This window comes from Bubalus kerabau, chromosome 16, assembly GCF_029407905.1.
Source record: "Bubalus kerabau isolate K-KA32 ecotype Philippines breed swamp buffalo chromosome 16, PCC_UOA_SB_1v2, whole genome shotgun sequence".
NCBI classification, from domain to species: domain Eukaryota; kingdom Metazoa; phylum Chordata; class Mammalia; order Artiodactyla; family Bovidae; genus Bubalus; species Bubalus kerabau.
The window spans coordinates 72,834,612-72,858,020 of NC_073639.1; the positions used below are offsets into that span (position 1 = coordinate 72,834,612).

General features: G+C 55.2%; 1 protein-coding gene across 1 annotated transcript; it reads right to left on the bottom strand.

The window, feature by feature from the left end:
- Positions 1-23,341, bottom strand: ZMAT5 (zinc finger matrin-type 5). The gene is made up of 6 exons (XM_055549736.1): positions 23,219-23,341; positions 10,671-10,825; positions 7,184-7,246; positions 5,162-5,242; positions 3,849-3,960; positions 1-399 (listed from the first exon to the last, which is right to left on the bottom strand). Exons 2-6 carry the CDS (start codon positions 10,795-10,797, stop codon positions 270-272), a joined length of 513 nt encoding a protein of 170 aa, XP_055405711.1. The 5' UTR covers positions 10,798-10,825; positions 23,219-23,341; the 3' UTR covers positions 1-269.
- Between the last annotated feature and the right edge of the window lie 68 nt (positions 23,342-23,409).

A 23,409-nucleotide genomic window follows, 5' to 3' on the forward strand; every position in this document is an offset into this window, starting at 1 on the left:
TGTGGTGACAGACTTGCTTTATAAACATCTGGAAGGAAGTCCTCTGAGATGTCTCCTGAGGGGGTGGGCGTGGAACGGCCTGGCACGGAGTCAGGACCAGGGCTGCACCTGGCTAGGGACGGGCAGGGAGCACTCAGGCCTCAGAGAGGCCCAGGCTTGAGTTTCCGACGCTCCATGGGGTGCAGCAGGAGGGGGCCTCGGTGTCCGCCGTAGATGCCCTTCTCTTGGTTGTGGCAGTCTCGTGAGCTCGCCACGCAGGGAGGAGGGGCTCAGCCCCACTGGACGCTGGGCTGCAGGGGCCACCCCCCAGGAGGTGGTGCCCGCAGGGACGGAGGCAGCTCCTGGACTGGCGGCCAGCCCACGGGGTACTGGAACACGGTGGCTCTCACGGGCTCGGTCCTAGACCCAGAGGGAAGGATGGAGAATTAAGAGTGGGGCGCTGCGGGCCAGGCCGGGGCACTACCCGCCCCCGCCCAGCTCACCCTCCCCACCACCGCAGCTGTGGCGGCCGCCCCCCACCCCACCGCCCCGCCCCGCCTGAATCACCCGTTCAGGAAGGCAGAGCCTCAGAAACACGCGGGCCCTTTGAGCCTCCCCTCTAGGAATGCGCCCAAGGAAATAGTGGGGGTTAGGGGTAGAGACTGAGCTGTGAGAGATGGGAGGAACCTAAGGAGTCCACCTGTGGGGGAGGGAAAAATGGATAAATATATATGCACGTTCACGGCAGAGAATGCTATGCAACCTGTGTGAGAACGCGGGCAGACTTATATGCACTGATGGGGAAAGGTGTCATGATGTACTGTGTGAGGAGGGCAGAAAAAGCAGCTTATAAAATAATGTATATAGCATGATACTATTTTTGTTTAAAGATATATAACATATATAAATGCATAAAAAGAAAAATAACCTGGAAGACACAGCTAAATGTTAACAGTGGTTCTATCTGAGTGCTGCAATTATGGGTGATTTTTTTTCTACTTCTTTTATACTTTTCAAAGAAAAGTTTTACAAGCACGCAAGCCTTTGAAATCAGGAAAAAAAAATATTGTCTAAATTTTTTTTTTTTTTAAGCCTCATTTCTCACGCTATTCACTCTCCTCCCGCTTAAGGTCCACCATCCCGGGAGCCACCTCCTGGGGACCAGGGCCTGTTTGAAGCACGCACCCCCGTTGTGCCCAGCCTGGGGCAGCCCTCTCTCCTCAGGGAGCCTGCCCCACCTGCTGCCTTCCCACAACCGCTCGCTCCTTCTGGACTTGACCCACACACAGGCTGCTGCTTGTGCTTCAGCCCCTTGCTCAGCCCTCCCCTCAATCCCCCATCCCCGGGCCAGCATTCAGTGCAGGTGAGGTCCTGGCAGCTGTCGGCAGGCCTGGGGCCCCCGTGGCCAGCAGTCTGCAGGAGAGGCCTGGAGGTTCAGGCCTCTCTCAGACCTGGAGCAGGGCTTCAGGCAGCCTGGGGCCTCCCGTGGCGTGAGGACAGGGGAGTCCCTGCTCGGCTGTCTGCTGCCTGCTGGAAAGCACAGAGAGCGGCTCCCACCGTGATTTATGGCGTCGGGGAGAGTTCATAAACTCCAGCAGCCGCAGAGAAGGGTGGGAGTGAGCGGGGAGGCCCCGCGGCTGCTGGAAGGGACGCCTGGCTGCCGGCCAAGCACCGCTGCTCCACGGAGAGGGCATGACCCAGAGGGGAGCCCTGTCCTGCCTCTGGACCCCGGACAGACGCCCGGGCAGCCAAGGGCTCCCGCCAGGAGAAGGGCACGTTCCCCCGGCCTGCAGGCCGTCAGGGTGCACCCCTCCAGCCCGCACAGAGCAGACGGGGACACGGGTGCCCGGTCTGCCCGTCACGGGGACAGGGGCAGCTCTCTCTTCTCTCTTGCTGTCCCCCGCCCTGGGCCCAGTTAGAAAGAGAGTCTCAGGGAGGCGCCTGGGCTGAACAGGAGTGCCCGGCTTGGAGAGGGGTGCAGAGGGGAGATTAAGACGGATCAAGTCACAATCTGAAGTGCCAACAATGGAAAGCGCAATGAGCCCTGGCCTGGCCGGGGATTAGCCTGCTGGTCTGAGGCCGGCCCCCACGTCCCAGCACTGCCCGCTCTGGCAGGCCCCTCAGTGTCAGTCTGCCGGGGTGGGGGACGGGGGACACGCAAGCAGCCCCCTCCAGCCTGCATCTCCCCTTCACCAGGAGGGGTGGCCAAGCTCTGCTCGGCCTGGGGGGGTCAGAGCCCTCAGGGCTGGGTGGCCCCAGGTGGGCCAGGCAGCCATCTGGGCCCTGTGTGTCCCCGGAGAGGGGACACAGACACACCCCGAGAGGTAGAGGGGCCACCAGACCTGTCCCCACCAGGCGCCCGTGGCACAAACACCCAGGAATGATCCCCCGGGCCGGGCCCCTCTCCCCAAACGCTCTCCTCAGCCAGTGTGCTCGGGGCCGTGAGAGGGAGGCCCAGTGAGGGGGAGGCCCAGGGCGGGGCGGGCCAGGGGAGGGGAGACAGCTCAGCTAATGCTTGAAGGATGAGTCTGACTCTGCCAGGCAGACGTGGCGGGGGTGGGGGGCAGTTCCAGGCCGAGGAAATAGCACAAGGCACCCTGAAATCAGGAACGCCCACCACATCTAAGCAGCCGCCAAGCGTCCTGACAACTGAGGCCGGACGGGGGAGGTGAGAAGGCGACCCCCATGGGCCACAGAGGCAGCAGAGAAGTTAGCCAGGGCCCTTCGAGGTGGGCGGTGGAGTCCAGGCTCCCCTGAGGGGGAGGAGGCCCGGAGGGTTTCAGCAGGGGCCGGGCCGGGGAGCTCTCTAGAAGCTGGCTGGGGCAGCTGTGTGGAGGATGGACCGCCAAGGTCATAATGGCTCCTGACAGGACCAGAAGGAGGGGCCGTCACGCTCCAACATAAGAGTCATGGCTGCATTGTGTGTTTTCAAGGTTGGGGGCACAGATTTAAAAGCAGGATTAATTTTAAAACAGCTTAACAAGCTCTCCTCACTGGGGCATGGAGAAGGCAGGAGGCTTGGCCCTCACCCCCTGTTGGAGCCTCAAGGGGAGGCCTCACCCCACAGACTGTGCCGCCGGGCAGCAGACCACGAGGCCCCATCGCAGACATCACCAATTCTGCAGCCCCAGTGCAGCCAGGCGCGGGCGACCTCACCACGTCGGGCAGCTCCTGAGCACACCCCTTAGTCCTCTTCCTCCCTTCTCTCTCAATACCTGGTGAAAGGCCCCAGGAGCCCTGGCTCTGGCCTTGGCCGTGACCTTGAAGGGCAGAACCTGGGTTCCTAACCCAGGCTGCCCCCCATATAAGGGGTGAAGGGCACCCCGTCTACTCCTGGGCCTCCTGAGTGCTGGGCCCAGGCAGCAGCCGGGCCAGCCCCACCCCAGCCCCCTCCTCAAGGTCAACGGCGAGGAGTCTGTCACCCCCCTGTGCCATCCCAGTTCTGCCCGCTCAGAGCTGTGTGCCCCTGACAAGTCACACCTCCCATGAGCCTCCCTTCCCCTTCTGTAGGGTCGGGGCAACCGTGGCCCTCTGGCAGGGTCTAGAGGGGACAGTGACCATGACCAGGCCCCTCCCTCTGGGAAGGGACACTTAGTGATGTGGACTCAAGCTGGCTTGGGCACCTGCCCACCTTCAGCCTGTGCAGACTGCTATAAGGGGGGAGCCACCAAGGCTGGGCACGGGAGCCTACAAGTGAGTGCCCATCAGCCTCTGGCTAGGGCCTGGGGACCGAGAGCCCCGACGTGGGCCCCCTACGGAGTCCTATGTGGGCATCCATGTCTGGTCCCTGGGCAGTTGGTGGCAACAAGGGTGAGCTGGCTGGGGTCCTGCTCCTGGAGGGCACGGAGCGGGGACCCCGGGGCCTGTACCTGCTGCTTGGGGCGGAGCTCAGCCGCTTGGCTCGCTTCTCCAGCCAGTCCTCCAGGCGGACCTCGGGAAGCTCAGCAATGTCCAGCGGCCACTCCCTGGCCCGCCTCTCCTCTGGGGGGACAGATAGACAGGCCCGTGAGGGGCATACTCACCCCCATGCTCCCACACGGCAGGTGGGAACTTCTGGGGTGGGGGGCACAGGCTGGGAGGCCAGGAGCAGAGCCTCTGGCCTGTCTCCACCTGCAGACACCTGCCTCCCCAGGCAGCTCCCCCGGGCCTCCCCCTGCTTCCTCATCAAACGGAGAGCAAACCCTGGCTGCCCCCCAGCTTTCTGGAGGTGGACACGGGATAATGCGTGTTGAGAGCCTGGTCTTCAGGAGGGCCCAAACCCTCCCGGGGTCGGGGAGACAGCGTAGGCTGAAGAACAGGGCAGAGCCTGTGCACGCCCCACTCCACGGGCCTCCGGTTCTGAGAGATGGTGGTGGGAAGGGGCTGCAGATACAGCTGGCTGCTGGGTGCACTGGTCCAGCCCATGGGCCTCAGTTCTGCCCTGGAAAAGTGCTGAGAGACCTCTGTCTGTGCCAGGGCTGCAGCCACACTACCACCAGCCCCCCAGGGCAGGCACTGCCCACGGGGTCTGACTGGTCAGAGGGGAGCGAGGCCCATCAGGGGATGAGGGCGAAGGCCAGGCCACCCCAGACGCTCACTGGCCACGTGGACGGAGGCACCGTGCTCGCCAGGGGCTCACGTGAGGCTGCTTCTCCATGGGTTCAGTGAGGGGCAGCAGAAGATTGACAAAGACCACCTAAGAGGGAATTCCCTTTTCTCTAATTGCAGTGGTAAGAAGTGAATGGGGGACAAAGGTGGACAGGCCAGTCTCCAGGCGGACGCTGACCTCGCCTTTCCATAGAGCACCCTGAGGTCAGGGAAGGTGCTCTCTTCATCTCCGCGGACCCAGAGCAGCGACAGGGGATCTGCCAGGGGCCAAGGAGGGACCCCAAACACGTGGCCTGACTGAGGAAGGGTGGGTGGGTGTACAAGAATGAAGGGCAGGCTAGCAGGGCCCCAGCGGGGCTGAGGCACACCCTCAGGACGCCTGGGCAGGAAGCCATGCATCTCACTGTAAACCCAGCCAGGGACGCGGACGGGAGCTCCTGGCTCCTTCCCCACTCGTGCCCGGGGTGAACTGAAGGCGGCTCCTGATGCCACGGGCTACCGGACGTGGTGATCACAAAAGAGGGGGTGGGGGAGGCGCAGGGCAGCAACGCCCTCAGCACCCCTGCCCCCAGCCCACGGCCCCCCGGAGACGCACCCTCCACCTGGACGCTCAGCTCCTGCAGGTCTCGCTCTGACATGTGGGAGAAGCGGCAGTTGGAGCCAAAGTCGCACTGGCCTACAACGGGAGGACAGAGTTAGTCACTGCTGGAACAGACTCCCCCACGGGCTGAGGGCAGCCTGAGGAGGGGCCAGCTAGCGTCAGGGACTGAGTGGCCACTCCAGCCCTGAAGAAGTAGCTGCACTCTCTCTGGCCTGGCCACAGGGGCTGCCAGAACCGCCTGTCTGGTCCCCCAGGCCCTGCTCACAACCCTTCCCTAGCTGGAGACCAAAGTCCACTGTAGTGGACTTTCACTCTGAGTGAAAGTAGCTCAGTCGTGTCCGACTCTTTGCGATCCCATAGAGTGTACGGTCTGTGGAATTCTCCAGGCCAGAATACTAGAGTGGGTAGTCTTTCCCTTCTCCAGGGGATCTTCCCAACTCAGGGATTGAACCCAAGTCTCTCGCATTGCAGGTGGATTCTTTACCAGCTGAGCCACAAGGGAAGCCCAAGAATACTGGAATGGGTAGCCTATCCCATCTCCAGTGGATCTTCCCGACCCAGGAATTGAACTGGTGTCTCCTGCATTGCAGGTGGATTCTTTACCAACTGAGCTATGAGGGAAGCCCCAGGGAAGCCCCTCTAGTGACTGGGTTCCATTAAGCCTCTGGAGGCTTGTACCCTGTCAACTCCCCCTACCCCAGTCCCATCAAACTATGGTAGGACCCTGTGAGGGTCCTGCCTCCTCGTGCCCACCCCCCTGGCGGCCCCTGCCCATGGCTCATGGTTGGGGGTGGGGCACAAGTAGCTGGACTGCTTCCCCAGAAAGGCTTTCACAGCAGCATTGTCAAGGAGGTACCAAAGTCCAGGGTGGCTTTCCGAATCCCAACTGTGGAGACTAAAAAGTATCTCAAACTAAGAGACTGTGGGGCTGGGGGAGGGATAAACTGAGACTGACATATACACCCTCCTGTATATAAAATAGATAACCAATAAGAATCTGCTGTATAGCACGGGGAACTCTACTCAATACTCTGTAATGGCCTACATGAGAAAAGAATCTAAAACAAACAAACAGTGGATATAAATACAAGTGTAACTGAACCACTCTGCCATATAAATACACGTGTAACTGAACCACTCTGCCATACACCCGAAACTAGCATAACACTGTAAACCAACTGGACTCCAATAAAAATTAGGAAAAAAACAAACACAGGGGACAGAGGTGTCCTAAGACAGCCTCACGGACCACACCTGTTCAGGGGACACTGGGGGCTGCGCCGTCTTCTGAGGGGAGCGTAGCTGTTCACCCCGCTTTCCGAGGCCAACAGCAGTACTGTCCAGGTGCCAAGCTCCCTCTTACACCTTGCTAACCACCATGCTGTTGCTCTTTGCTTTGGCTGCGAGGAAACTCAGGGCCAGACCCTTAGTGAGCACACAGGACCTCGGGATCAGCCTGGAGGAGACGAACCGCTCTCCGGCCTTGCCCTGTTCTTCCTAGCCTTGTTTTCACCTGCCTTTGGCTCCTTCGCTTGCTGAGGTTTCTGTCTCTTGGAACTACATGCATCTTTATTAGCTGGGTACAGAGCAGTGAAAGCGACACCCAGCATCCTTTGTTCGAACTCTGAAGCTTCTCGCTGTTGTTGACCTGTTAGCGTCTCCAGCTGTGCCTACCAGGAGGGAGGGCGCGGTGAAGGTCGGGCTCCCAGGCTAACTTAATCAGCCAGTCTATTACACCCATCGGTGTCTCCTGGATTGACTCACAGGCTCTTGCCAACCCAGCGCTTGCTTGTCCTGGGTGACCTGATAAAATCACATGCTGAGGTCTGAAGAGCTGAGGACCAAGCCCTGGCTGTCATAAGGCACAAGCCCCCGGTGACTGAGATCATGAAGCAGGCTCAGGGTGGTGGCTGGGGTGAGGGCAGGGGGCGCGCTGTGCAGAGGTCCAGGCAGGCCAGATGGGTCCCAGGCAGGCGGGGGGGCAGGGAGGGACCTGGACCGAGCAGGGCACCTTACCTGTCAGTAGAAACTTCCGGCAGGGCCTCTTGTTCTGCTCATCCAGCAAGATGGCAGCTGCGTCTGCAAGGAGACGGGAGCTGGGCTCAGACTGTGACTACGGACGGGCACTTCCCACCACTGACACCAGGGAAGGGGAGAGCGCCTCACCCAGTGAGAAGGGTAAGGGGATGACCACGGGCAGAGACTCGGGGAGAGGGAGCCGAGCCTCAGGAGACCTCAGCCCCACCCAGCCCAAAGCCAGGACAGGTGTGAGGTCAGGTCTCTCAACCATGCACGGCGGATCACCTGGGGAGTTTTTTTTAAGTCCTGTTATCAGATGGTTTCAAAGAAGGCAATGGCACCCCACTCCAGTACTCTTGCCTGGAGAGTTCCATGGATGGAGGAGCCTGGTGGGCTGCAGTCCATGGGGTCGCTAGGACACAACTGAGTGACTTCGCTTTCACTTTTCACTTTCATGCATTGGAGAAGGAAATGGCAACCCACTCCAGTGTTCTTGCCTGGAGAATCTCAGGGACGGGGGAGCCTGGTGGGCTGACGTCTATGGGGTCGCACAGAGTCGGACACGACTGAAGCGACTTAGCATAGCATAGCATAGCATAGCATAGCATAGCATCAGATGGTTTAGTTGTTAAGCTATGTCCGACTCTTTTGCGACCCTATGGACTGTAGTCTGCCAGGCTCCTCTGTCCATGGGATTTTCCAGGCAAGAATACTGGAGTGGGTTGCCATTTCCTTCTCCAGAGGATCTTCCTGACCCAGGGATCAGACCTGCATCTCCTGTGTCTCTTGCACTGCAGGCGGATTCTTTACTGACCGAGTCACCAGGGAAGTGGGCTTCCCGGGCTTCCCTGGTGGCTCAGACCGTAAAGAATTGGCCCGCAGTGCGGGAGACCCGGGTCAACCGGAAGAAGACTTCTGCATGCTGTCACTGCGACTTCCCGAGACTCTCTCCCATCCCTTCTCCAGGGGATCTCCCCAACCCAGGGAGTGAACCTGGGTCTCCGGCATTGCAGACCGATGCCTTACCATCGAGCCATCAGGGAATCCCATATTGAATATTAAATCTTACATGTTAGAATTTAAATTCTGTTTGGAGTTTAAACCTTGTGTGCTCCTTGGTGGGCAAGGAATCAGTTGGTCAAAATCTGTGAGTGAGCGAGCCGCACGAGGACAGTGCCCTGACTCAGAGCCCTCACGTTGCCCTGGAGGAGGGCGTGGCCAGGCCTGGGCTGTGCACTTTCCCTGTCTGTCCACCACCTTTTCCAGAGGCCACTGGGGTAAAGGAAAGACCAGGGGCTTCAGGGCCTAGGTTCACAGGACCCCAGGCAAACTGCTTAATCTCTCCAAGTCTTGGGTTCCCTACGTGTCAAATGGGAGAACGCTCACCTGGCAGGGCTGCTGTGAACATTTAATAAGTTAATGGATGGACAGCGCTTGGCAGAGGATGTCACACATTAGAATTTTGCCAGGAAAGTGCAGCTGGGAGCAGCCTCAGCACCAGTGTCCCGGTGATGCCAACGTGCAGCCAGAAGTGGCAGCTCAAACAACAGGAGCAGTTCTTACTCCATGACCTCCCCATAAACCCATCATATATGCAAATAGGCCCATTTTACAGATGGGAATACTGAGGTTCACACAAGGAAAAGGGGCACACAGACAGGAACTGGCAGTGCCAAGTTTGAACCCCAGCTGTGAATCTCAAGCCCCTGCCCTTTCCCGTGTGGCTGCTGATTCCCTGGTGTTGGGCTTCTCTGATGGATCAGCGGGTAAAGAACCTGCCTGTAATGCAGGAGACACAGAAGGTGCGGGTTCAATTCCTGGGTCAGGAAGATCCCCTGGAGGAGGAAATGGCAATCCACTCTAGTTCTTGTCTGGGAAATCCCTTGGACAGAGGAGCCTGGAGGGCTACAGTCCATAGGGTCGCAAAGAGTTGGACACGACTGAGCAGCTGAGCACCAGCAGTGAGTAGCTGACTCTGATGGGGGCTCCTCACCTCCTCAGGTGGGCCAGCTGGTGGCCTGGGGCGGGGCTGGGCTGCTGAGGTCCGCAGTTAGTTATCAGAGGACTCACTCCCGCCTGCCTGCCGGAGCGTGGGTGGGGCTGGCAGCGTGGGGCAGGGTCCATCTGTCAGTACTAGGCCTGTTACTCAGCCCACCCCGCTGGTGCCAGAGGCTTCCCCTGGGGAGGTGGGCCCGTGGAAGGCATCTGGACACTGCTCAGAGCCTCCCCTGCCACCCATCTCGCAGGCAGGACAGCAAAACTGGAAGAGGGGCTGAGTCTGAGTCTTGACAAGGTTGTCAAGACAACCCCATGGGGAAGGGCTCTAGGCTGCCCAGCATCTGGCTGCTGGCTCCAACTCCTGCCACACGGCAGAAGCTCCAGGCAGCTTTTCAAGTCTACTGAGCCCCAGCCTGTCTTTCCCAGCTTCTGTTTTATTTCATCTGAGGGGAGGGCTTGAAAACTGTTAAAATGCTCCTCAGTGATGCTGAAGTACACCCAGGGTTGAGAACCCCCAGCCCAGGCCCCGCCCCTCTGCCCTGCATTCAAGGCTCCTCGCGGTCTGACCCCATTGGTCCTTCTCGCTTCAGCTCTCCAGATGAACGACTGCCCCGCTGCCCTGGGTCTGTTTGCTCGTTCATTGAGACATTTGCCCGGCAAACATTTCCCGAGCACGTCCTGGGCGCCAGGCGCCGTGCCAGGATGAGGATTTAGCAGAGGACAAGTCAGACCTGGTCCTTCCTTCCACTCCGACAGTCACACTAATCCATGCGGCTATAAGCGAGGTAAACAGCCAGCACGCGGCCAGATGACCTGCCCTGACCCAGGGGTCGGAGAGGGCGTCCCGGAGGACTCTCTGGGGGAGGGCAGGACAGCACGAAAGGCCTAGCAGCAGAGGGGACAGTACTGGCCGTGGCCAGTGTGGCTGGAGCTTGGAGGGAAAGGTCAGCAGGGCACGGAGGCCTGGACAGGACAGGGTTCTGCCCTGACCACGCTGTCATAACGGGGCATGAGGTCATGGAGCAGAGGGGCCCTGTTTTATTCACCTTTCAGTCTTCAGAGCCTCTTGGGCAGCCAGGCACGCGCCAAGTGCTCCCCAGCCCCGTGGCCAGCTTCAGCCCCTCCTCCTCACCCTCTCTCCTGCGACAAGAACACCTGCTCAGGATGGAGCACGGGCTTGTCCCTAAGCTGTGGGCTGGAACACCAGCTCCTCAGAGAGGCCCTCTCCCTGTCCCCGGTGTCCCCCAGAGCCTAGCAAGGGGTCTGAGAACGGAGCCTCCAGTCAGGACTGTGGGGAGAGGCGCGCGCCTGCCACGTGCTCCTGCGAGGGACTGTCTGCCCCAGGGGCCAGCAGCCCAGGCCTCTCTCTCTGGCTCTTCAGAGAGCCCAGGCCAGGATGGTCGCTGGCCCACGGCGCTTCTCCAGGGATGATCAGAGCGATCGGAGACCAGGGTCCCCGCAGGGCCGCCCGGCCTGCAACACTCACCTCGGAACATGTCGTACCAGAGCTTCTTGGCCTTGAGGTGCTGCAGCCCGTTCAGGTGCTTCTTGCGGTTGTGGAGGTTGTCCTGGAAGGACCGGTCGCAGTAGTCGCAGAAGTAACGCTTCCCCATGGTGACCCGCGCTGGGGGCTGCCACTGCCTGCAGGTCAGGGCGCTGGGTCAGAACGTGGAGGACATGCCACCAACCCACCTGGAGTGCAGAGGGGCACGCCCGGGGCCTGGCCTGTGCCTGGGGAGGAAGGCTCCCAGACAGTCTGGGAGGAACCACAGGGGCAGATACTCAGAGCCTGCCTGCGATGCCACATTCCGGGGGGACTGTTTGACAATTCCTTTTTTTCCCCCCTCAATTTTATTTCATTTTTTCAATTTTGTTATTTCTTTGGCCCTGCCACATAGCATGTGGGATCTTAGTTCCCCAACCAGGGATGGAAACTGTACCCCCTGCGCTGGAAGTGTGGAGTCTTAACCACTGGGCCGCCAGGGAAGTCTCTCTTTTAACAATGCTGATGCCCAGCTTCTACCCCAGGCCGGCGAGAGCAGAGCCACCGTGGGTGAGGCTGGGGGCATCAGCCTGTTTCAATGCTCCCGGGGGTTCTCATCTGCAGCCAGGCTGGAGAAGGCTGCCTGCCTGCCACTGGCCGGCCCCCCGCAGGACCCCCCACACCTCTCATCTCCCCTCTCAGAGCTGTGCTCCTTCCATCTTTGCTCAAACACTACCTTCTCAGTAATCTCCCAGACTACTTCATTGAAAATGGCAGAAACTCCGCTTGGCTTTTCCCATTCCCTGCTCCACTTTACCACCTTTGAAGTAATGTTATTTGTTATGTTTATTATATTGTTTCTTCAAGAGGAATATACATGCCTGCGGGCTGGGATATTTTTGTTTTGTGTGTTGCTGCAGCCCACAAAGTGGTGCACAGTACAGAGAAGGCAACCAAATGTGTGTTGAACAAATGAATTAATTCCCATTTTCCTTATGGGAACAACAGGTTCAGAGAGAGGATGTGACTTGCCCAAGGTCACACTCTGGTACGTGGAAGGCAACCCCCAGTGCCCGACGATCCCGCCGCTGGTGTCCGCCCTTCCACAGCCAGCTCAAGGCTTAGAGAAGCCAGAGGGCTCGGGCGGACACACAGGCACTGAAGGCTCAGGTGGTGATCATGGAGGAAAACGAGAACAGTTCAGGGTCTTCAGACCCATAAGACCCCTCACTGGTGGTAACCACCGCAGCCAGAGGCAGGTGGCAACTCTGTGGCTCATGGCCAGCCCTTGGGTCCCCGTTTGGTGTCACGAGACGCAAGGACAGACAGGTCCACTCGGGGCCATCAAGTGGGATCGGCAAAGGGCTGAGCCCAGAATCGTCCCACACCTTTCAGGTCCTACAGTCTGAACCCTCCTTTCTCAGAGCGGGTGCCTGAGGCCCCGAGGACAAGAGGGAAAGTGACTTCCCCAAGGGTCACCAGGTAACAGCCCAGGCCAGCAGCAGAAACCCCCACCTCCCAGGGCCCGGAGAATACAGTTAAAGCTGAGAGCCGATCCACAGGGCAGCCAGAGGGGGATAGATACATCTTGGGATGTATCCCTCCTGATAATGGGGAGGGACACAGAGACAAACAAACCCCCTGGAGAAGGCCGCTCCTGTGGCAGACAGCAGCCATTAAGTCAAGGGCAGTAATGGGATTGGGAACAGACAGTCACTCAAAATGAAAACGTATAAAACCTCTCTTCTCCTATTACTGCTGAGAAACCACATCCCAGACACACGGACTTGATATATTAAATTTGGCAGCTCTAATACACCCTGTCTTGCCAATAAACTTATAGGAATTGGATTGAAATTGTAAGAGATGAACGTTTAACGGCCGAGTGCTTAACCAAGCCGTTCACGAGCCTGAAGCAGCTCAGAGGAGAGGAACGGGCAGGGGGAAGGGCCAGGGGAGGGGCGTCCCTCGGGAGGCTGTGATGGAACGGGGCTCTTGGCAGACTCCGCTGAGCAAAACCCCCCAGGGCACTGGGAAGCCAGCTGTGTGACACCAGACCCCTCCAGGCCTCTACGTTCAAGCTAGGAATACGGGGCAATGGGTCTGACTGGCTGGCTAATTGCTTAGAGAGCAGCACACAGAAGTTTGCTTATCCAAATGAATTATTAGTAAAAGAGAAATAGCAATAGAGGGCTTCCCTGGTGGGCTCAGTGGTAAAGAACCCGCCTGCCAATGCAGGAGACGGGGGCTCGACCCGTCGGTTGGGAAGATACCCTGGGAAGGAAATGGCTACCCACTCCATTATTTTTGCCTTGAGAATCCCATGGACAAAAGAGCCTGGTGGGCTATAGTCCACGGGGTCGCAAAAGAGTCGGGTGCGAGTTAGCAACGTAAATGACGCTAACAATGTCTGGCATTGCGCAAGCGCACGATAAATGTCATGTAGTATGTGGTTCCACTGAGCACCTACCACAGGCCAGCACTGGGCTCAAAGCTCTAGAAGGCGTCCTCTCTCTGAATCCTCAGGACAACCGGTGAGGTTTCAGATGAGGGCTCTGAGACTCCCAAAGGGAAATGACTGAGCCAAGATCATGCTGCTGGAGAGCAGCCAGGCCCGGCTGAGAACACAGCGGGGATGGCTCTGGAGCCCACACTCCCCACGGCTAAGAGAGTCTCCTCCCAACAGATCACACCGATGACAGCTTTCCTCTGCTGTTTACTCACAACACCCCCAGGACCACATGGCCCCTTCAAGTCCCAGGAGGTATGTATCATGATCCCATTTACAAAGGAGGAAACTGAGGCTCAGAGAGGGGCTGGGGTGCTCCAGATCACACCTCCAGGAAGAATAGCAGGTCTCGTCACGCCCAGGGCTCAGGTCTGCTGGGAAAGCGACCCACCAACCCACCAGGAAATGAAGATTACAACCCCTCCCTCAACCTACCCGGTGACACCGGTTCAAATGTTGAGCCCTTCGGGCTGGGCTGCGTGTGCTGTGTTTTCCCGTCTCTCACATGCACAAACCTCGGGGGACACACCAGTCTCAGCTGAGGGCTGCCGCAGCAGCAACACCCACCCATGCCTCCTCCCCGCTGCCCACCCGAGCCACCCCTCATCGGGCAGGGGAAGTGCTCAGCTGTCCAGGAAAGGTCAACGGGCCATGCATCCCATCCCGGCTCTGCCAGGCTGTGGCTCTGTCCCATGCCCTCTCCAGGCCTCAGTCTCCCCACATGGAAAGCAGGAGGTAGGCAGCTAGGCCAGGAGATCTCTAAAAGCACACAGACAGACAGACAGACAGACACACACACACACACACACACACACACACACATAACAGAGAGCCTGGCCCACAGCAGGCCCTCAAGAGACACTGCCGTCATCACCATCATTGCTGGCCTCCAAAAAGCCAGGGTATCAGTGCCCAAGTGACCTCTGTGATCAGCTGCTCCATAATACAGATGAGGAAAGCGAGGCCAGGAGCGGGGAAGTGAGCCATCCGCAGCACCCAGCACAAGGCGGCACGAGACTAGTTCGCAGCCCCGTGGCAGCCTAAGCCCCCGCCTGCACTGCAGCTGTGCGGGCCCCACGCCCGGGAATGCGGCTGGGGAGTGGAGCGACTTTACAGGGGCCAGCCCTTCCTGCCGCCTTCACAGGCCTGACCCCAGGAGGCAGAGGCCCTGTCCCTGGGCAGAAGCTGGCCCCCAGCTAGGTGACCTTGGCCAGGCACCGCCCAGGTGTGAACCTCCAGGGCTCCCGACCTCCCGCTCCAGTGTCCTGGCGCACATTAGGAGGGGCTGCGGCTGCAGAGCCCTCTGGACAGACACACAACTCGGCAGGCGGAGCGTGCCAGGCGTCCTTGCACAGGGCACAGCCTGCACCACCGCACTTGGCAGTCCTGAGCAGGAGGCCAGGGCAGGGGTGGGGGTGGGGACAGCCGGCCATCTCCAGGCGCCCAGATGCCAGCATGGGGTGCTGAGTAAGCGGGCCCTCTCCGCAGCCGTGATTCATCCCCGTCCTCCGAGGACGCTCTGCACCATGTGAGCACAGCACCGTCCGGGAACACAGGCCCATCCGGCTCCGCTCCCTCGCCGGGAACACAGGCGGCACTGCCCGCCCACTCCTGGAGACCAGGTCTGCGGTGGCAACAGCATCTGCTGGCTCCCTGGACCTGTGCCAGGTGACAGAGTGGCTCCTTGTGACCACTGGCAGAGGGCAAGGCTGGGGGGGACCACCTTCTGGGGTCACACAGGCCTGGGTTTGAGTTCCAGCTCTACCACTTATCAGCTGGGTGACCTCTGGAAAGTCCTTTTCATCTCCCAGGGTCTGTCCTCAGCTAGAAAACGGGAACCCCGCCGCTGCTGTGAATTTACCACCGCGGAGAGTGGAGGCTGTGGCTGCTGCTGCCATCGTCACCCGGGGGCTCACTCCTCCCCCCCAAACCTGATCAAAACTGCAGCCAAAGTCTCAGCAGCAGACACGTCTGTCCCTCTCGCCACCTGCTCTGTTTTCCAGAACTTGCCTCACACACTGATTTACTGTCAAACGGGCTGCGTCCCCGCTAGAACACAGCTTCACCAGGGCAGAGAGCACTGTCTGTCCGTCCGGAGGCTGCACCTGGTCAAACGCAGAGCGGCTGCTGGGACGACTGAGGGGCCTGCCCCCCTGCCTGAGGCCTCGCGCCACCTGCTCACCAGCTCACCCACCCTCTTCTCCATAAGCTTGAATATGGGGACGAGCATGAGGACTAGAAGAGAGACACGAGCCCCCCAGGGCGAGTCTGCCACCATCCCCATAGGGCTTCTGTCCCCAGCAGAGCCCCTCGGCCCACTTAGCCCACACCTAGCGGGCTCGAGGAAAGGATGACCAGCGAGCTGAGATGCGGAGAGGAGGAGAAGGGAAGAAAAGAGAGTCAGATTTGCCTCGCGAGGCATTCTCTTGCCTGATCCTCACAGACCCCCTGAGCAGACACCGGACGTCCATTTCACAGGTAGGGACACACATTCAGAAACACTCACTTCCTAATTTGCTCAAAGCCGCGACTGGAAGAGACCCTGATGGCCTCTCATCAACCCGAGCGCTGCGGGTGGGCCGGCGGGCGCACCCCAGGCACCTGCTGCAGCCGCGGGGCCGCCTCTTGCCCAGGGCCCAGCGCCCCCTTCCCCAGCGCCCCACCCCGAGGCTGCGCTACTGATATTCTCAGTTCCTTTTATCGCGAGCAGCTTGGGTCCAGAGCTGGCTTTGGCACAAGGCTAAAATAAGCCAACAGCTCGGCTGCAGGGGCTGGGAGGCAGCCTGTAATGATCCAGGCTCGTGCTCTCCACACACTGCCCTCGGGCTCACCTGTCATTTCTTCTGATTACGGCACCGCCAGACCCCAGGTAAACAGCAAACCTCGGCCAGAGGGCGGCTCTGTGGCGCACTCACTAGGAGCACGGCAACATTCCAGCATCGCATATGCCTGCCGTCTGGAGTCGGTGGCATCGGACCTGCCCCACATGGGAGGCCTGCAGACTGCCTGCTTGGGACCCAGCCCCAACAGCAGTGCCTAGGAGGCCCAAATGTCTCCCCTGATGGGACCCCCGAGATGCTAAGGGTCTCCCTCAGATGCCCTCGGGGTCTTGTAGCAACCACGCAGCTCTCTCATCCTGACCTCCTGAAACGACAGAGGTCCAAACAGGAGAGGTAAAAAATCACCCGAAGGAGGCTCTTGAACCACACACCCCAATTCCAAAACATCTCTGCCCTTCCCTTCTCCACCCTCCCCCCACCACCCGCAAGCCTGGGCTCCCAATACCACGGGACTCTCTGCCACCGCTGCCCAAGTCACATCTCACCCTTTTACACGGAGACCAGCCTCCCCCTGCCCTTTATTTCCTTTTTCTCATATTTTTATTTCAATAACATCTGGTTTGTCGTCGTTATTTAGTTGCTAAGTCATGTCTGACTCGGAGATCCCATGGACTGTAGCCCGCCAGGCTCTTCTGTCCATGGAATTTTCCAGACAAGAATACCAGAGTGGGTAGCCATTCCGTTCTCCAAGGGATCTTCCCAGACCAGGAATCGAACCCATGTCTCCTGCATTGGCAGGCGGGTTCTGGACCAGCCTCCTTAGTTCAGCCCACCCTGGGCAGCATCAGATCAACCCTCTGAAAACAACTCCTCAAATTTTTCCATTGCTCCTGATGAGGAGCTTATTAAAAATGAAGCCTCCAGGAGGGAGGAGGGAGGAGGGTTCAGGATGGGGAACACATGTATACCTGTGGCGGATTCATTTTGATATTTGGCAAAACTAATACAATTATGTAAAGTTTAAAAATAAAATTAAATTAAAAAAAAAAAAAATGAAGCCTCCTGAATCGGATCCTCAGGAATTCTGACTCAGCAGATCTGGAGAAATTTGCATTCTAACCAGTGAGTCTAGCAGCCCCCTAGCAGATACCATCTATGGGGTTGCACAGAGTCGGACACGACTGAAGTGACTTAGCAGCAGCAGCAGCAGCAGATACCCCCCAAGAAATAAAATCCTGGAGAACTGAGGTTCCACTGTTCATCAACCTTCTCTTCCCCTGCATGCCACCGGCAGCCTCTGCTGAAGGCAGTCACTCTGGGTGGACACAGCCCCCAAATTCGTGTCCCAATTGGAAATCTGCTGGTCTACAAACACCCTCAGTGTGCTGAAACCCCGACTTGACCGGAAAGCAAAGCATAACTCAGAAAAGTGGATAAAACACTTTTATTACTGGCTAAGTCTCCTGTCACACTACAGGAGAGTTTAAAATTGAAAATAGAGGACTTCCCCAGTGGTCCAGCGGTTAAGAATCCACCTGCCAATGCAGGGGACACAGGTTTGGTCCCAGGTTCAGGAAGATTCCACAAGCTATGGGAGCAATTAAGCCCGTGTGCCACAACTACCGGGCCTGCGCTCTAGAGCCTGGGCGCCTCAAGAAAGAGAAGCCCCACCCTCCACAAGGAGTGAGAGCCTGCGCAGAGCAATGAAGACCCAGCACGGTAAAAAATAAAGAACAAATGAATACATCTTTTTTTTCTTTTTTAAAGACATATGTAAGGAATTTGACTGGGATTCCCTGATAGCTCTGTTGGTAAAGAATCCGCCTGCAATTCAGGAGACCCTGGTTTGATTCCCGGGTCGGGAAGATCTGCTGGAGAAGGGATAGGCTACCCATTCCAGTATTCTTGGGCTTCCCTTGTGGCTCAGCTGGTAAAGAATCCACCTGCAATGTGGGAGAACTGGGCTCGATCCCTGAGTTGGGAAGATCCCCTGGAGAAGGGAAAGGCTACCCACTCCAGTATTCTGGCCTGAAGAATTTCATGGACTGTAGAGTCCATAGGGTCGCAAAGAATCTGACGCGACTTTCACTTTTCATGGAATTTGATTAATGTAGACAATCATTTTTTAGAAAAGAAAACAGAGGTAGAAGAGCAAATAATTTGCTCAAATAATCTGAGTTAAGCAAAGCATAACTCAGAAAAGTGGAGAAAACACTTTTCTTTGACTGGATTTCAAACACTTTTCTGCTAGGGGGTGCCAGACTTGCTGGTTAGAATGCAAATTTCTCTCGATTACTGTATTAATGTTCTTGTCCTAAGTTTATTAATAATCAGTGTATACTTGGTATTTAAAAGTATCTCACTGAAAAGAATTTCTATTGAGTATACAAGAGAAAAGCATGGATTTTCAGGAATTGATTAAATTGATTCCAATTTAAAATATATAAAAATTAAAACTTGTAGTTAGATAATTGATAAAATGGGCTTCCCAGTGGGTGCAGTGGTAGACAATCTGCCTGCCAATGCAGGAGATGTGGACTCAATCCCTGGGTCAGGAAGATCCTCTGGAGGAGGAAATGGCAAGCCATTCCAGTATTCTTGCCTAGAAAATCCCATGATCAGAAGAGCCCGGCGGGCTACAGTTCATGGGGTCACAAAGAGTCTGACATGACTGAGTGGCCGAGCACAAGCACACGACTGATAAATTACCTGTCAGTGATTTATATGAGACTTGTTATTCTAAGTTGAGGAGTTAGCAATGGTTGGAAACGCTGGCTGCGTATTAAACACCTGCACGTAACACCTGAGGCGCTAGAAAAGCTTCTAATGAGTGCTCCCCATGTTCTCATTTCATGACAGAGATGGAACCAGTATTTTTTGAATCCCCAGAATGAGAAAATGTGACATAAGAGAACATGACTAAGTCTGTTTAAAGTATCAAACTGTTTACAAGAACTTAAAATTTATCACATTTATAAGTTTAATTTATTGGCTTTTCTAGTTAATTGTTTAAGTATTCTGGGGATATTATACTTGTTAGGTTATATCTCTGAAGTACTTAAAAGGAAAATCAAATATATTAAATGTATAAGTGGAATTAAATGTGTAAGGGAATGTAATTGGGCTAAAGATAGGGCTGAATGTTTAAAGGAATTTTGTTTGCTCAACTTGAGTTCAAATATTAATCAAAGGGAAAGTTAAGGTTATTTTTCTTATTTTTTTAGGTTTACACATAGAATAATAATTTCTAAACTAAAAGCGATAGCTTAAAGAAAATTCGATTTTTTTTTATAAAGTCTTGCTCCAAAATGAGAATTAACTAAAAAGGCAAAAAAAAAAATAAAAATAAGCCACACCTTAACTCCCTGTGGTCCCTACCCATCTCACCTAAAATAATTCCTCCCTCCTCTTAACTCACCATCAGCCAGACTAGCTGTCAGCAAGATACAAGTGTTCTTTCCCAGAAGCTTCACAACCTCCTGCCCCAACGGGCTACCAAGATGCTTTGCAAATAGAAAATAACTGGTCATGGTTATAGAGCATTTCACATTTTCCCTCCCCATCCCCTAATAAGGCATTACAGTTGCTTTTACAAGTCAGAGGTAGATCCAGGTTTCCAGTCCGGTCCCTGCTGTTCAATGCCACACCTACACAAATGACTTATCTCTGGCTCAGACCTCTCCTTTGAACTCCAGATTCATATCGCCAGTACCCTCTGCACAGACGCAGTGGCAGATTTTACTTTCTTGGGCTCCAAAATCACTGTGGACAGTGACTGAAGCCATGAAATTAAAAGATGCTTGCTCCTTGGAAGGAAAGCTATGACAAACCTAGACAACGTATTACAAAACAGAAACATCACTTTGCCGACAAAGGTCCACGTGGTCAAAGCTATGGTTTCTCCAGTAGTCATGTATGGATATGAGTTGGACCATAAAGAAGGTTGAGCACCGAAGAACTGAAGCTTTTGAATTGTGGTGCTGGAGAAGACTCCTCAGAGTCCCTTGGACTGCAAGGAAATCAAACCAGTCAAGGAAAGGAAATCAACCTTGAATGTTCCTTGGAAGGACTGATGATGAAGCTAAAGCTGCAATACTTTGGCTACTTGATGCAAAAAGCTGTCTCACTGGAAAAGACCTGATGCTGGGAGAGATCAAAGGCAAAAGGAGAAGAGGGCGGCAGAGGATGAGATGGTTAGACAGCATCACCCACTAAATGGACATGCATATGAGCAAACTCTGGGAGATAGTGGAGGACAGAGGAGCCTGGTGTGCTGCAGTCCATGGGGTCACAGAGTCAGACACCATTTAGCAACTGAACAACCACCACCTCCACTTGACATCTAACAGCAGTTCAAGCTTAACATGGCCAAACAGAAGCTAAAGTCATTCCTTTGATTTTAAGTTGCTGAAGTCAAAACTTTGATGTCATCCTCGATTTCTCTTTCTGGTACCCCCTACATCACTCACCTAGAGCCAGACATCCTGGAATGTGAAGTCAAGTGGGCCTTAGGAAGCATCACTACGAACAAAGCTAGCGGAGGTGATAGAATTCCATTGAATTCTATTTCAAATCCTAAAAGATGATGCTGTGAAAGTGCTGCACTCAATATGCCAGCAAATTTGGAAAACTCAGCAGTGGCACAGGACTGGAAAAGGTCAGTTTTCATTCCAATCCCAGAGAAAGGCAATGCCAAAGAATGCTCAAACTACCGCACAATTGCACTCATCTTACATGCTAGTAAAGTAATGCTCAAAATTCTCCAAGCCAGGCTTCAACAATACATGAACCGTGAACTTCCAGATGTTCAAGCTGGATTTAGAAAAGGCAGAGGAACCAGAGATCAAATTGCCAACATCCGCTGGATCATGGAAAAAGCAAGAGAGTTCCAGAAACACATCTATTTCTGCTTTATTGACTATGCCAAAGCCTTTGACTGTGTGGATCACAATAAACTGTGGAAAATTCTGAAAGAGATGGGAATACCAGACCACCTGACCTGCCTCCTCAGAAATCTGTATGCAGGTCAGGAAGCAACAGTTACAACTAGACATGGAACAACAGACTGGTTCCAAATAGGAAAAGGAGTACATCAAGGCTGTATATTGTCACCCTGCTTATTTAACTTATATGCAGAGTACATCATGAGAAATGCTGGGCTGGAGGAAGCACAAGCTGGAATCAAGACTGCCAGGAGAAATATCAATAACCTCAGACATGCAGATGACACCACCCTTATGGCAGAAAGTGAAGAGGAAGTAAAGAGCCTCTTGATGAAAGTGAAAGAGGAGAGTGAAAAAGTTGTCTTAAAGCTCAACATTCAGAAAACTAAGATCATGGCATCCGGTCCCATCACTTCATGGCAAATACATGGGGGAAACAGTGGAAACAGTGGCAGACTTTATTATTTGGGGCTCCAAAATCACTGTAGATGGTGTAGCTGGCAGCCATGAAATTAACAGATGCTTACTCCTTAGAAGGAAAGTTATGACCAACCTAGATAGCATATTCAAAAGCAGAGACATTACTTTACCAACAAAGATCCGTCTAGGCAAGACTATGGTTTTTCCAGTAGTAATGTATGGATGTGAGAGTTGGACTATAAAGAAAGCTGAGCGCCAAAGAATTGATGCTTTTGAACTGTGGTGTTGGAGAAGGCTCTTGAGAGCCCCCTGGACTACAAGGAGATCCAACCAGTCCATCCTAAAAGAGATCGATCAGTCCTGGGTGTTCATTGGAAGGACTGATGTTGAAGCTGAAACTCCAATGTTTTGGCCACCTGATTGGAAGAGCTGACTCATTGGAAAAAACCCTGATTCTGGGAAAGACTGAGGGCAGGAGGAGAAGGGGACGACAGAGGATGAGATGGTTGGATGGCATCACTGACTCAGTGGACCTGAGTTTGAGTAAACTCCGAGAGTTGGTGATGGACAGGGAGGCCCGGCGTGCAAAGGGTCAGACACAAATGAGCAACTGAACTGAACCCCCAAAATGCATCTGTCAGCTTGTTCTGTTTGACCCACCCTCTAAATACATTCCAAATCTGATCATTACTCTAATCCACACCCTAATCTAAATTACCATCCAGCCTCCACTCCCACCACAGCAACTTCACCTCTTCAGTCTGATCCCTGGAGAGCAGCCAGAAATGACCTTGAAAGTAAATCAGATCATGTCACACCCCAGCTGCTTCCTAGTGCAATAAGGAAAAATAAGACTCTTTACTGTGGGTTACAAGGCCAGATATGAGCTGATCTGAGCTACTTCACTGGAGAAGGCAATGGCACTCCACTCCAGTACTCTTGCCTGGAAAATCCCATGGATGGAGGAGCCTGGTGGGCTGCACTCCATGGAGTCGCTAAGAGTTGGACAGGACTGAGCAACTTCACTTTCACTTTTTCACTTTCATGCATTGGAGAAGGAAATGGCAACCCACTCCAGTGTTCTTGCCTGGAGAATCCCAGGGGCAGGAGAACCTGGTGGGCTGACATCTATGGGGTCACACAGAGTCAGACACGACTGAAGTGACTTAGCAGCAGTAGTAGCAGAGCTACTTCACAGTCTATTCTACTTTTTCCCCAGGACAGAGCAGTCTCAAGGCCTTTGCACCAATGTTTTCCTGTTTGAACTGCTACTATTCATTCACTCAGGTCTTTAAGTGTCTTCCTGGGCACCCTGGCTAAAATATTACCACCACTCCCTCCCCAATCAACCTGTCTTCTGCTCTTCTAAGTATTACTTGTTATTACTGCCCCTCCCCACACACATTAGAAGGAGCGCTTCATGAGGGCAGGGACTTGTTCACCGCTGGATCCGCAGCGTTGTGCCCAGGGCCTCTTAGAAAATATTTACTGGATCGCCCTCGTCCTCCGAAGTTCTTGCTATTTTTATTCCCCAGAAGGAATAAGGGGATCTAGGTCTCCCGTCTTCCAAGCCAGGTTGTCAGCTTGCGAAACCCAGGAATGAGGATTATAGGAAGCAGGGGCAGAATCGCCTCTTCCCCGGGGGTCGGGCAGAGGGATTCAGCCCCCTGGACCCGACTTGTTGCCATAGGTTCCAACTCTAGACCTGGACTTGGGGCTGACAGAGGCGTGGGGACAAGCTTGAGATAGGGCGCCCAGGCCTCGCCTATGTATCCAGTCCACTTCGTGTAAAATTGCGCGGCCCGCCGCGGGGCTCGCCGATCTAGTTGGAAGAGCCCAAGTCCTCCCGCGGGGAGGTGAGAAGAAACTCTCCCTCGATGTCCCCTTCACAGAACATACCTGGTTCGGCGGGGCCCGACGGCTCCGAGCTCCTCCTCCGGCGCCCTCACGCCGTGAACTGCTTGCTGGGATTCGTAGTCCTCCCGTTGGGGAGCGGCCCGCCCTTCCCAGAAACCCTTGTGAATCAAAGCGGAAACAGAGCGGAAGTTGGAGGAAGCGCGAGGGCTTCTGGGTGTTGTAGTGAAAATATT